General features: G+C 36.2%; 1 protein-coding gene across 1 annotated transcript; it reads right to left on the minus strand.

The window, feature by feature from the left end:
• Positions 1–638: 638 nt before the first annotated feature.
• Positions 639–13108, minus strand: armc1 (armadillo repeat containing 1). The gene is made up of 7 exons (XM_077244813.1): positions 12874–13108; positions 11947–12155; positions 10379–10470; positions 6953–7142; positions 6753–6869; positions 5905–5979; positions 639–2753 (listed from the first exon to the last, which is right to left on the minus strand). The coding sequence occupies exons 2-7, from the start codon at positions 12106–12108 to the stop codon at positions 2562–2564; spliced, it is 828 nt and encodes a 275-aa protein (XP_077100928.1). The 5' UTR covers positions 12109–12155; positions 12874–13108; the 3' UTR covers positions 639–2561.
• Between the last annotated feature and the right edge of the window lie 684 nt (positions 13109–13792).

The raw sequence follows: 13792 nt of genomic DNA on the forward strand, positions 1-13792 counted from the left end.
GTGACTGAAGACTGGAGTAATGATGCTGAAAATTCAGCTTTGATCACAGGAATAAATTACATTTGAAAACAAAATAGAAAAGTTCTTTTAAATGGTAATATTTCACCACAATACTGTGTTTTTGACTGAATAAATGCAGCCTTAGTGAACATATGAGACTTATGACAGACCACAAACTTATGAATGGTAGTTTAAATTATATTAATAACTGTTCGATTGAACAGACAATGAGTTATACTCTTATTGAAACGAAACCTTATTTTTCACATTTCAAAATTCACACACACCGATATAAGCAATATATGAAAAATACACATTTCTAAAATGCCTTACCCCATTACTGTAAAAGTAATTTGTTTCTACAAACTGAGGCATGAGTCAAAATTATTAGCTATGGTAATCAACATTTGAAACCTTTAAAGCCATGGTAGTAGTAATTCACTGTAAGAAGCTTTTAAAGAAAACTGACTCTATCAGATTCTCAGACGGTGCTTATTGGTGTCCGTGAGCATCCAGCTTTAATCAAAAAGAAAAGTAAAAAGAAAAAAAAACCAGCAAGCAAGTTGATAGTAACAATTTGGTGTCACCAAACCTAATAAAATGCAATTTACAGTGAAAACAAAACACAACAAACCAAATTTATTTTATCTATTTAATAATCCTTGTCATTGCTGTGAACAGCCAAGAATTGTGTGTCCTAAAACTCTTTGTACATAACAGCGCATATGCCTTGTACATGAAAAGCTACTAAAATCTACCGTCTGCCATGGGCTCTGGTTCTGCGTTCCTGGAATAACAGTAGCTTAAAACGCTTCAAGGAAGGATGATGATGTACAGTACAAGAGAAGTGAAAAAAGAACAGAAAATGCAAACCTCATTTCAATTTGGACTTTGTTCATAAATATAACACTGATGGCCTTTCTCTCATCTTGCACCCAAACCAGAAGCACGCCACTGTGTATGGAGATTCAATGCTGTACACTAATGCTGCTAATAACAAATCCTTAATGTGAACAGACATGACATGATGTGAGTTAAAAGAAAGTCTCTTAAAGCACTGCTGATTAAATCGTCAAATTAGGAAAAAATACAAAAGTGTGCAAACACTGATGCTTAACAACCAAAGTTTTCCAGCATTATAAGGATAATGAAATCAATTTCAATAGAACAAGTTACATTAAGAAAAGGGCATGAATTGGCTTGTGTAGACTCATTCTGATATCGATGCGAGTCTCCTTTTGGAAACCCTATACTGAACGTACACAAGACCATCAGTTGCGGGAGAAAGTACACACATCCAATGCGATATGTGAGGTCAGTCGATAGTCTAAACTGTTAAAAGACACCATGGGTCAGGGAGATCTCAGAGAAAGGCGCGAGGGGTGATGGTCATGCAGAGGTGACAGGCACATATCCCATCAGATTTGACCGGATCATGCATTTTGGCTAGCAGGTGAACTCACACTGAAATTATGTGTATGAAAGGCCCTGAAAAAATTATTCAGATTTATGGTATTTAGGAATACACAGGAAAAAAAAAAAACATTTATAAATGGTCAGTATGGAATAATGGAAAACTGTATTGACACTTAAAGGTAAAAAAAACAAAAAAAGGACACGTATAATATCAGTTCCTAAAGGGTCAGAGCTACTTTACAACATATTTTAGTAGTGTAATGAAGATTATCTGGTGTTTGGCACATGCTGTAACAAACAACACACACAAAAAAAGGTTAGTATTACACACATAGTAACAGCCATTTCGTGGTGACTTCCCTTTACTGGAAACATTAAACCGTTAATTATTATTACTGCACACCAACCAGTGCTGGTGTTTTAATGATGTATCATATGAAATCAGGAACTATCACTACGCATTTCAAATTCAAACCTAAAAAAAAGAAAAAAAAATGTATGTTTTGAGAAGTTCAGCCGAAGCAAATTTAGAGGATTTAAAACCGTGAGAATGAATCACATCAACAGGCTACGTAGTAGAGGCACACACAGAAGGAAAGTGGTTCAAACAAAGGCATCAAAAATACAGCATGCTTTGAAAATTGCTGATGAATAATAACATTAGGATTATTAAATAATTCGGAAAAAAACAGTAGTTGTTTAAAAATGTACAAGAAAGCTGAGATGAAGGGTTAGAACACATCAGAAAACATCCAAATTCATAGAAATGTAGAAAACCTCAAGGTACGACCAACCCAGCGAAACCCCAGGCGCAAGGAGGATCTGGGGCAAATCGTTCGAAAACCTTCTCCCAACCAAAAAAAAGAAAAAGAAAAAAATAAGAAAAAGAAAAAGGTGAGTAAGAGAGAGCAGATACACACAAAACTCTTTGTGTGAACTTCTCCCGGTTGCTCTCAGGTTTTAGTGTCTCGTGTGGTGCGTATGCAGCGCTAACGTGAGTTTCGGGAGCAGGTTGGATCGCGTACCATTTACAGTCGCCTGTCATGGTGTTTTTATAAAGTTGAAACATGGTTATAAGTTTATTGCGAGATGCGCTCGGCAGTCTGCAGGCTGTAAAGAGGCGGGGCATGCGGGGAGTCATCGGGTCACCAGTAAAATGAGCGGGACAAGAAGTTGGCGGCCGTGCTTATCCAGGTCACGCCATCTTGCACAGAGCCCAACCGCGTCACAGCCTTGTGCTGCTCCTGAGACGGGCTTTCGTCCTCAGGCAGATAATCCGGCAAATTCATGTTCTGCTCAACCACCACATCTGAGTCCTCTTGGAATGGGATTACAATCTGGATGAGAGGGAAAAGAGAACGATGGGAACAATGACCCATTTTGTTTTAATTGCTAAGCTAGCAGTACAAAATGGAATTCAATATACAAGGAACCAAAAACAAGTAAATAAATCAGCAGCCAGAACAACAAAACAGAAAGCAACCCAACTGAGAAAATGCTTTTACAATATAACATGAACTGTTAGAACAGAAAAAATACTTAGATACAAAATATTATTCAAATTGTATAATATTACATTAAATTGATCAAAAGTGATAGCATTTATTTGAAATAGTAAAGATTTTGACTTTAAAAACCAGTAATCCTGAAAAATGCATCACCGTTTCCAGAAAATTAGTAAGCAGTAGCCTATAATAATAATAATAATAAGCAGCATATTTTATCAGAGGAAATCAGAATCAGCATATTATATTTATTTCTGAAGGATCATGTGGCTCTGGAATATGTGGCTCTGAATTTTAAAATATTCTGACACCTTAAAATATATTAAGATATATGAGGTTAATACTAATATCTTAAGAAAATATTAATACTATTTTACATTAAATGCAGATTCGAGCAGAAGAGACTGATCCCAACTTTTGAACAGTAGTGTTTACGCAAAAAAGGTACACACTTCCCAAACTTCCTGTCTCAATATGGAATGCATTCAAGAAAGAAAAAAAAACTCTTGTAAAGCATTTAAACAGGGTCTTTAATCCTAATTAAAATGCCTATAAAGTTAAGAGTCAATTCTTTCCAATTCTTTGAGTTAACTATAACATTGTTAAAAACAATGATTCAACTACTTCACATCTCTCAAATGTTCAAAAAGGCCCTTAAGTGGCATTTCGAATGTATTCAAATGTTTAAATACAAAAATATAGGTGCATAATGATAAAATAAAAATATGGATAATCATCATAATATTATTTTTTATTACATAAACTTCTTTAATTTAATGAAAAACTGATTAGAAAACCTACAAATATTTTATTTCTAAGATTTAAAGTCTCCCTGTGGTCAATTTTATCCCTTAAAACTCATCTTTGATAAGCAAAATTACATATTTAAAAGTTTTTTTTCCTGTGAAAAAAAATTCATGCATTAAAATAGCTTGAATGTAACTCATGTAGTATACACAGAGGCATAATTTGAATAAGCAAATTGGTCCCCGCCTCCACTCACTCACACCAGCTCAGAGATCCACTCGCTCAACTTTACTGTAGTAAACACTGCATAATGGCAAGTGGAAATACTGGTTTAAAGGTGCTCTAAGCAATGTTACGCGTTTTTTAGGCCAAAACATTTTTTGTCACATACAGCAAACATCTCCTCACCATCCGCTAGCTGCATGTCCCCTGAACACACTGTAAAAAGATGCGGTCTCTGTAGACACCCTAGGCTCCACAAACGGCAACAAAAACAAAATGTAGCAACACATGCCACAAAACATAAACTGTTCCAGCCAATAACCAACAAGAAGGATTTGGGGATGCGGTTTGGGGGGTAGTGCGCGGATGAGGACGAGGGAGGCTCTTGCTAGCCTCCGTTTTGTTTGACAATACTTTATACGTCAACAAGAAGTGACGTCACCCGAAATCGCTTAGAGCACCTTTAACTCAGCCATATATGTTTGAACCAGGAAAGAATTCAGAAGAAGTGAAAGAGTAAATTATACAGGCTCATATACAGGTACAAGTCGATATATCAGAATAGTAATGCGTTCTATGCATTGCTCTCTAACACGTCGGACACATAACGGTAATAAATATGGATAGCCTTTTACTTGACTACGTTATGTGTTGCTAATATTACACACACCATGTTCACGTTCACCATCTCACTGTCAGTCAGCTGCCTTCAAACAATCAGTATTCCTTAAAAAAACGCTTTGAACAACTAAGAACGTCAGTGGAGAAAGGCACAGTTCATCATAACATCATAATATAAATTCACCTGAATAGTATAGCTATATTGTTAAATGTACACAATTTTTCATATCAACAGAAAAATATACCAGGATAACCTGGCTTCTCTTGAGGCCCCTGCTTCGCAGCACTTAATGATATGCTAAAGGCCGCCCCCCTCATGACGGGATTGTTTACAACATATTTGTGAGGTAGAGAACATGATTTCAAACTGCGTTTTTCAGACGGTCTTTTTTTCACTGCAGTTTTAAGGAGAAATACTCATCAATGGTGATGCCTTATGAATTTGCACATGGTTAGTCTTAAATCATATTAAAAACACCACAAACATATAAACAACATTAAAAGATTGACTTTCACCACAGGGGGTCTTTAACATTTTCTACTAAAGAATGGCCGTTTGGTCAAAATTATTACCATTATTTTTGAAAAATACAGCTCAAATATCATCATAAGGTTCAAAAGATTAAGACATTTTATTTTTAGTTATATCACTCTAGCCCCAACAACTATGTAGCTTTCTCTTTGTGCCTGTTCAAGCAGAAAAAGTTTGATCAAGTCGATATCTCAATCAACTGCTCCACCTGCTGGTTGTTAAAGGAAGTGTGTGGCAGACCGCAGGGCTGACGACCACTGGAGGTCATGACTGTACCGCTGCAGGAAGAGATCGCCCTTCCAAATCAACCAGAGAGGACACATCTTTCTTTAATCACCACACACTGCATGCAAGAGTGTGAATGCCTGTGTGTGTGTCTCCAGGGCCCTCTGACGCAAGGTATCAGGGGGAGAGGGACATCCAGAGTGATCATGTGATGAGGGGAAAATGAGTAACTCTTCTGAAGGGGAGGAATAGCAGGGTTCACCCTATCAGATAGACAGCACCAGCTCCACATGACAAACTGCATTATCTTCGGCTTTCTCACGGTTTTGAGGAGATGCAGCCATGACAGCATCGGCTAACATCCTCAGGTAGAGGTAGTCAACTAAACTTAACGCAGCTTGAGAAAGGGATAGCTTATCCTAACCTAAACACTGTTATATTTACTCTCTCGTGCAATTCGAAACTCATTTGATTTTAAATGGAATGCATAAGGAGATCAATTTAAGATCTTTTTTTTTTTTTTTGAAAAAGGAAAGTATATAATAACGGAGGCTGTCTAGCCCCAAAAAGTGACATGAAGATACTCATTTTTGGTTCATCTATCCATTTTTAGATGTGTTTGTTTGATTTACTCACCTCCGATCCATCTTCCCCCCTCATTACCTGCTGTGCCTTCATGACTTTGGTAGAAGCAATAGCAGTTCCCAAGGCCTGGGGAATGAAAATAATTGCAATCTGAAATGGGTTTTTTAACAGCATCTCTGATCCCTAAAGAGTGATTTGTTTCTTCAGAATCATTTCCTTCGAACTGTTTGTTTCAGTGAACTGGTTCAATTGATTTATTATAATTTTTTGCATCACCAGTCAAAATTGTTCACAGACGTCCCAACCTGACATTTTAAATGTATTAAAATATACATATTTTTGAAAAGTTACTTATGCTCACCAAGGCTGCATTTATTTGTTATGTGACATACAGTAAAAACAGTCATATTGTGAAATATTATAATTTAATAATTAAAATATATTTTAAAATATACATTTATTCCTGTGATGGCATCATTACTCCAGTCTCCAGTGTCACATGATCCTTCAGAAATCATTCTAATATGCTGATTTGGTGCTCAATTATTAAAACAGTTGTGCAGCTTAAGATTTTGTGAAAACCGTCATTTTATTTTTCAGGATTCTTTGATGAATAATAGTTTAAATGAACTAAATGAATTTTTGTGTAAAAGTATAAAAGTCATTACTGTCACTTTTGATCAATTTAATGCATCCTTGCGAAATAAAAGAAAAAATATATAAAAAAAGTGTTCCAAACATGTAGTTAATTTTTTTTTTTTTTTACTCTATTAAAACTCATTAAAAATACACAACATCAAACCAATTTTTTATTTGAATAAAAACAAACAATATACTCAATCAAGGCAAGTAAGTAGTCTGTAAACGGTCATATTGTTTCTGCTAGATTGTGATCTCACCTCGGCCTTCAGGTCCGAACGGATCCTCACCACGCATCTCTTCACAGCCATTTGGAAGGTAAAGCTGATGACTCCTTTGATCTTTAGCAGTGCCTCTTCACAAAGACTCCTCCGAGTCTGACATAAACAGATACACTGTGTCAAATTGAGCAAATATCTGAATCTCCATACACTGTGATTAAACGGGGTGCAGTAGTTACCGAATCATCAAGCCCGTCGATCTGAAGCACCACCGTTTTGGCCCGTTTGTTCGTGGCGCCCAGGAAAAACTGAGCTTTTCTTCGGCACGAGGCGGACGCTCCCGCCTGTTCGGCCTCCGCACTGCTGGAGTTCTGCAGGATCTCGTAGATCTCAGAGGCTAGCAGCTTCGTCTCGCCTGGCGACGTGCCCCTAGACAAACACATCAAAGTTCACTGTAGATTCAAAACTAACAATAATGGACACTTTCGATGAACAAAGAAATAATTGAGCAAATATGCTTATGACTAGTCTTTTTAAAAGAGCATGTATTTTACAATTCAGTGCTTGTCGGTGCTGATATTTGAAAAGGTCACCACTCCGGCAGACAAGGGGACACGACATAGATCTGTGCGGGGGGTAATCTGCACACATGAGGGCAACAGAAAAGAGCTTGAACCAAATAACCTTTAATACTGAAACAACACTGTGATTCATATAGAGCCGTGCATTCCGTATGGTTTAATATCACAACTAAGTATAATAGCATATTGAATGTAAAGTACACTTGAAAATTAAGAGATTGATGCATCATAGCATGTACAGTAAAGCCTAATTAGAAAATATACTTATCACAAGTAGTACTCTAGAGGAAAACAAATTTAAAAAAAAAAATAAAAAAAAATAATAATAATAATAATAGGGAGTGGGGAAAAGCTGCAAATTTGCCATTAGGGCAAGAAGAAATTAAATGTAAAAATAATAGGATAAAAATATGTCTGTCATCAACTGAAATTTTCTATAACAAGGTCAGAGAAACAAATAATAAAATATTAAATAATAATAATAATAAAGAAAAGTTAGGTATTATGACACAAACAGCAGGAAGCATTTCAAATAAAATCTGGAAAAAAATGTTTACGCAAAAATAAAACTACAACTATAATATTTGTAATACTCTTATATTATAATAGTCTTATTGTGCTGCAGAACATTTAAAGCATACATAAAACTTTAATATTCAGAATATTTAGTTTTACATTTTTAGAAAATAGGGTTAAATTCTAGATTAACTAAACGGATAAATTTGCTGATAAAAACATTATGTCGTAAAAATGCCTAATATTCTCATGTGCATCTCTCATCCATAAGCAGTTTTAGATGATTGCCCCTTGCTAAATATATCAATTTTTGTGATATTTTGTGATAAATATCACAAAAATTATGCACACTGAGGTTACCACTTGGTGCATCTTACCCCACTCTCCCCTATGGATTGTGGGACAAAATGGCCTTAAATACAGAACAAGAATGAAAACAAATGGAAAGTTATTAGCCAGTCTGTTTCTTGATGGCTAACTATAGTCAAGTGACCTGTTCATTTAATGAGGTTAAAAAAAACCAGCAGTTCAATGACATCATTTTAGATCAGGCATGACATCAGAATCTTGATTTGCCCTACAGGCGCTAATGGGGGAGATGCAACTCTGCCATCATTCATGCAGAGTTACAGGAACGGGCATCTGCTCACTGGCATATCTGAGCTGCCAGACCTCCAAGCTTCCCATGCACACCTGAGGGAATGCTGACGGCATCTATATCCTCAGTCAAAAGCAAGTTGTATATCAATTGTATATGAATGTTCCTCATAAAAACAAATACAAGCATTAGCATAGCTTAGTTCTGAGCTCTGTCGTCTCATCAGGGGTGATGAAGGATTTCTTCACTTCATCTAGCCATAAATTTTCACAGACTTGGGGCGATACACAACCTCTACCCAAAGTCGTTGTGCCGGAAATAGTGACGGGCAGCTTGTGGAACTGCAGGGCACTCCTTGATGGCATCTGTGCAAACTGAAGTGACTGGTGAATGGAAGGGGGCGGCCAGGGAGTCGCCCTGAGAGAAGGATAGGCAGCTCTCTGCCAACCATCGGCACTTCTGTCTGTGAGGCTCCATGTAAACAGAAGGCACTCGCCGTCTCAAAGCCTGCAGACTTTCGCACTCGAAATAAGCCTGAACTGCAGTGAATATATACATATACTTGGATATTGCGTTTCTATAGTTAGCCTTAGGGGGTGTAAAAAACATGCAGTTGTATGAATATTTAAAGCATCAGCTGGCATCTACGTTAGTATTGTTTGACATGCGAGGTAAAAGAAACCCTGTTTTCTCAAGCATAATCTAACAAAGGCTCAACAATATGGATTTTTTCCCTGTACTAGATCAGATTTGCCTTGCCACTTTTTACATTTTTCACTGGCCATGTCAAATCACATAGTATAATATAATATATATATATATCACTTTCTATTCAACAAATAATGTAAAAATTTGATTGGTAAAGGTAAAGGATTGTAAAATCAGATCAAAGGTAAAGGTAAAAAAATTTGATTGGTAAAGGACCAAATCAGATTATTAGAATTATTTCTGAAGGATCGATCATGTGACACTGGAGAAATAATGCTGAAAATACAGCTTTGACATCACAGGAATAAAAACATTTTAAAATGTATTAAAATTAAAAACATTTTTTAAATCTATAAATTACTTCAAAATATTCCTGTTTTACTGCATTTTGATCAAATGAGCATAAGAGACTTCTTTAAAAAAATAAAAATAAATAAATAAATAATTTTATAGTTATTAATAGTAAATAATAATAATATTAAAGCAGCAAATACTACATTTTTATAGACAAAAGTAAAACAAACAATTTGATTCAAATTCAATTTGAAAAAAAATACTACTTTGTGAAAGGTTTTTATTGACAGCTATAATGTAACTAAATGAAAGCTATAAATTCATAAATATATTTGCAAGACAATTGTGGCTTCCTTGTTCTCAGTTTAAAAAAAAACATCAGTTTGCAATGGATACAGTTTTTTTTTTTTTTTGCATAATTGATAAGTGTAAGAAGTACAGAAAATGCAACGCTGGCCTGGACAGAGCAAGTCACAATGATGTCAACAGGCCCTAAACTCTCTCACATTGGTAATCCGTACTGTTGAACCCTGAGTTATGATGTAATTTCCCATTTCTTGTCAGGTAAATGTATAATAAATGATCATTGAAAACCCCATATTGATCAACCAATATTCTGAATATGGGCACTGAACATGAACTCCTTAATGTCTGTGGTGGTATGATTTTCTCTTTTCTCTCTTAGACTGACCTCTGCTGGACATCAACCGATGGCGAGCAAAACAAATGCAATCAGGTTGCTTGACAGTTCGCATTACGCTTAAACAGCAAGATCGCATCATCGCTCCCATTTAGTTTCAAAACAGACAAATCCGCTTATGACAGTACGACCTTTCTCGTGCTCTTAAAATCTGCCCACCTCACACATTCACTTCAACTAAAGCTGCAGGATGAGGTTTTCTGCGGAAAATGCAAAGCGAGCTCATGTTGCCTTCATGTTCTGTGGCAGCATGATGGGAGCGACTTACTTTTGCATGACGTTCTGCAGGCTCAGCATCATTCCAAGCTCGCCCTTCATCTTCTCCCTGTTGGCGTGGCATTCTGCCAGGTAGCGCACCGCCTGGAAGGACACAGAGCCATTAAGGGTCACGCAGGGACATTACAGAGGCATACCGCCAGGCACCGCTGTGATAACAAATCCATTAACACAACACCAGGACGACTCGGGTCAGAGTTACTGTGTGTGTGTGTGTGTGTGTGTGTGTGTGTGTGTGTGTGTGTGTGTGTGTGTGTGTGTGTAAAAGTGTTGTTCAAATATTCTCCAAATGTCTCCACAGGCATTCTGAAAGTAGTAAAACATACAGAGGGGTACAAATTCTGAAGGCACATGGAAAATCTGGGATTCAAACCTGGAAATAAAGTGTTATGATTTAAAAAACGCAATGACGACAATATTGACCTAAATTGACCATGTCAACAAAGATTTTTTTCTTGCTTGCACTGAAAAACAAGATGCTCTGTAACATTCTCAAATCATGCTGGAGAACATGGATCATGCCCAGATGTCTCTGTCTGTCATACAGAAGAAGGGAGGAAACACTTCCTGTAGAAGTTAGGCTAAGCTTTGTGACAATATTGGACAGCAGGTGGCAGTCTTGTGAAGTGTCTTTGGACAGCTGGGAGGGCATAAAGTGATCTGATTGGTTGATATGAATGCCTTTATCAAACAACTGATGTCAGACTATTTAAGTTTAATAATAATAACATTATTATATTTTATAATAATTATAATAATAATAATAATAATAATAATAGTGTTATAATATCTAATAATAAAAATAACCGCTATATTAGGTACAAATTATTATTATTATTTGTACAAGTTTATTTGAGTTTAACAATAATAAGTTATTATTATTATATACATAGTTTATAATAATAATAATAATATTAACCCACAATATTAGTTACAGATTGTTATTATTGATATAAATGTTATTTGAGACAATAATAATAATAATAATAATGTTATGTATTATTATTAACAATAAGCCATTATATCAGTATAAAATTATTATTGTTGTTATGTATACAATCATATCCTTTTTATTATTATTATCATTGGTTACAAATAGGTGGCAGTCATGTGTCATGCATCAGGGCCAGCTAGGTGTGTTTTGAGTGATCTGACTGGCTGATATGAATACCTTGATATCAACAACTGGGACATTTAAAAATGAATGGAGGTATAAGAGAGTTCTAAAATCGTAATTGTGCTATTATGCTTAATATTGGGATGTCTCAATCTGAAACTGAATCTAGCAGAGACTGCTTACTGCACACTATAATAAACCATTCATCAGATTTCCAAGAAATGTGGAAACATTGCTATCAAAACACTGCTGTTTATTAGAGAATAACGCCATATAACAAAAGTATACTAAATATTTATAATGATTATTATAGCATAATGTTGGAATTACATTTTAGTTCCTTGCCTACTATACTAACATAGCAGAAAGCATCTTACAGGTCACTATGGCAAGAGTGTCTGCAAATTTCTTGACTGCAAAATGTCTTATAAACTGGATCTTACCAAGAGTGCAGAGTAGACGACTTGTGGGTTAGGGTGGTCGAGGAAGAGAATGAGGCCTGGCAAGCAGCCTTGATCTTCAACAATAACTCGCCTGTTGAGGGGGTCAGCAGCTAAGTCCCTCAGCTGATTCACCACAGCCAAAGCATCAGGCTCCCCACTCATGGTGCTCCCACACCAAGGGCCATGCACAGAAAATACACTGATCTTAGCTGAGGGGGGATAAAAACCACAATCAGATCATGGAACTGATACCATGGAACTCTTTGTTAATTAGCTGGTTTAAATTGAAGTACATAATTTTCAGTCTGCTTAATCTTTTAAAAAATACGATCTTTTTTTATATTTTTAAATATATTATTTAAACAAAAATGTACAAAATAGGAAACGGAGATATACTGCCTGACGTCACTCAGTCAACATACATTTTTGTCTCGCGACACGTTAGCATTGATTTACTTTTTATCTTTATACACGTGGCTTATTTATGGCTTTCATAGTGCACTAAATGGCCCATGATATTTATGTATGATTCATATAGCATAACGAGGCCTTTAACGGGGCCTGTGCTAACCGGCTAACATTGACACGGCATCACAAGACAATGACACACTTCAATTCTCATATGGGACATAAAACGGCATGTAAAAGCAAGCATTTGGCGATGATTGCTCATTCATATTTAGTCTACAGACATCAATACAGGTGGATCTGAATGTCTTTCTATGAACAAAAACAATGACAGCACGCAAGACAGAGAAAGGCAGAATCTACTTCTATCGGGTCGGTCATATATAAATATTCATAGATATGTAGCCAAATAATATTGATAAATGTAAAATCAGTGTATTCGTTTCTGATGTTCGTGGTCTCTATCTTGTTAACCTTGTGTGTGTGTGTTGTGGCACTCTTGTCCACGCATAACCTTACAGAAAACACGCCCAGGACGGCTCCTCGCTTCAGATGATCCTGTCCAGTCAAAGGATCCCTACAAATGTACTGCTGATGGACACGAAACTGGATGTAGCTCGTGTAATAACGACGATAGTGATTATGGTTAAAAGTCTTTATGACAGCTGTTCTGGTCAGGTATATGTGGCCATTATCTGCGGAGTTTAACACACTATACAACACTTCCTGGAATTAGACAGACTGATTGGAGGATATTGACTATGACATCATGAGTTCTTGACCAATTAGAGAGGGTTTTACTAAGATACATATAAATATTTCATAATAACTGTGCTTCACATACAATACAAGTGAGCATTACAGATCAACAAATCAGAACTAAAGCTTACTAAAATATTTGTTTGTTAGGCTGCTGTTATTTTTTGTATTGTAGGAATAAAATGAATACGAAGCAAGTGAATATAATTATATTGGGCCTTACTTACAAAAATCGCTAACACAGTAACGTTACATGACATCATTTGGTTCTGCAGTGAGCACCACTTGGAAGCCGGTAGAAAATGTCCAGTTCTTATATGAAATGCGCTGACATCTAGGCAAACAGGGCAAACGTGTAAAAAAATAATTCCAAGTACACGCATTTTATATTCAGACATAAAACAACGGACTAGGGTAGAAACAAATACATAAAATAGATGGTTGATATACTATTTTATACAACTAAAGGTTTTTAATGACTTGGTTGCCATAGTCAACCAAATAAAGTACGGACCGTTACACACCTAATGCATACCTCGTATATGTGAATCATCACTATGTCATGATTGGCCAGTTTAATTGCCTATCCACCATTCTAAACCAGTGGTTGCCTCAATACTTCTAGGACCCACCATTATTCTCAATGCTTATTGGCCAATACTGTAAAGACCCGCCCCTC

This window comes from Siphateles boraxobius, unplaced genomic scaffold, assembly GCF_051911475.1.
Source record: "Siphateles boraxobius isolate OS27281-9 unplaced genomic scaffold, OSU_SipBor_1 26, whole genome shotgun sequence".
Taxonomy (NCBI): Eukaryota; Metazoa; Chordata; class Actinopteri; order Cypriniformes; family Leuciscidae; genus Siphateles; species Siphateles boraxobius.

What these genes read in the sequence shown, in the direction of transcription:
- armc1 (XM_077244813.1), bottom strand. Translation starts at nt 12,108, where the DNA reads ATGAGTGGGGAGCCTGATGCTTTGGCTGTGGTGAATCAGCTGAGGGAC. An exon ending in TCGACGGGCTTGATGATTCG is followed by an intron (nt 6,870 to 6,952) that starts GTAACTACTGCA and finishes TGTTTATGTCAG; the next exon opens with ACTCGGAGGAGTCTTTGTGA. An exon ending in GGGGGGAAGATGGATCGGAG is followed by an intron (nt 2,754 to 5,904) that starts GTGAGTAAATCA and finishes CCTCTCATCCAG; the next exon opens with ATTGTAATCCCATTCCAAGA.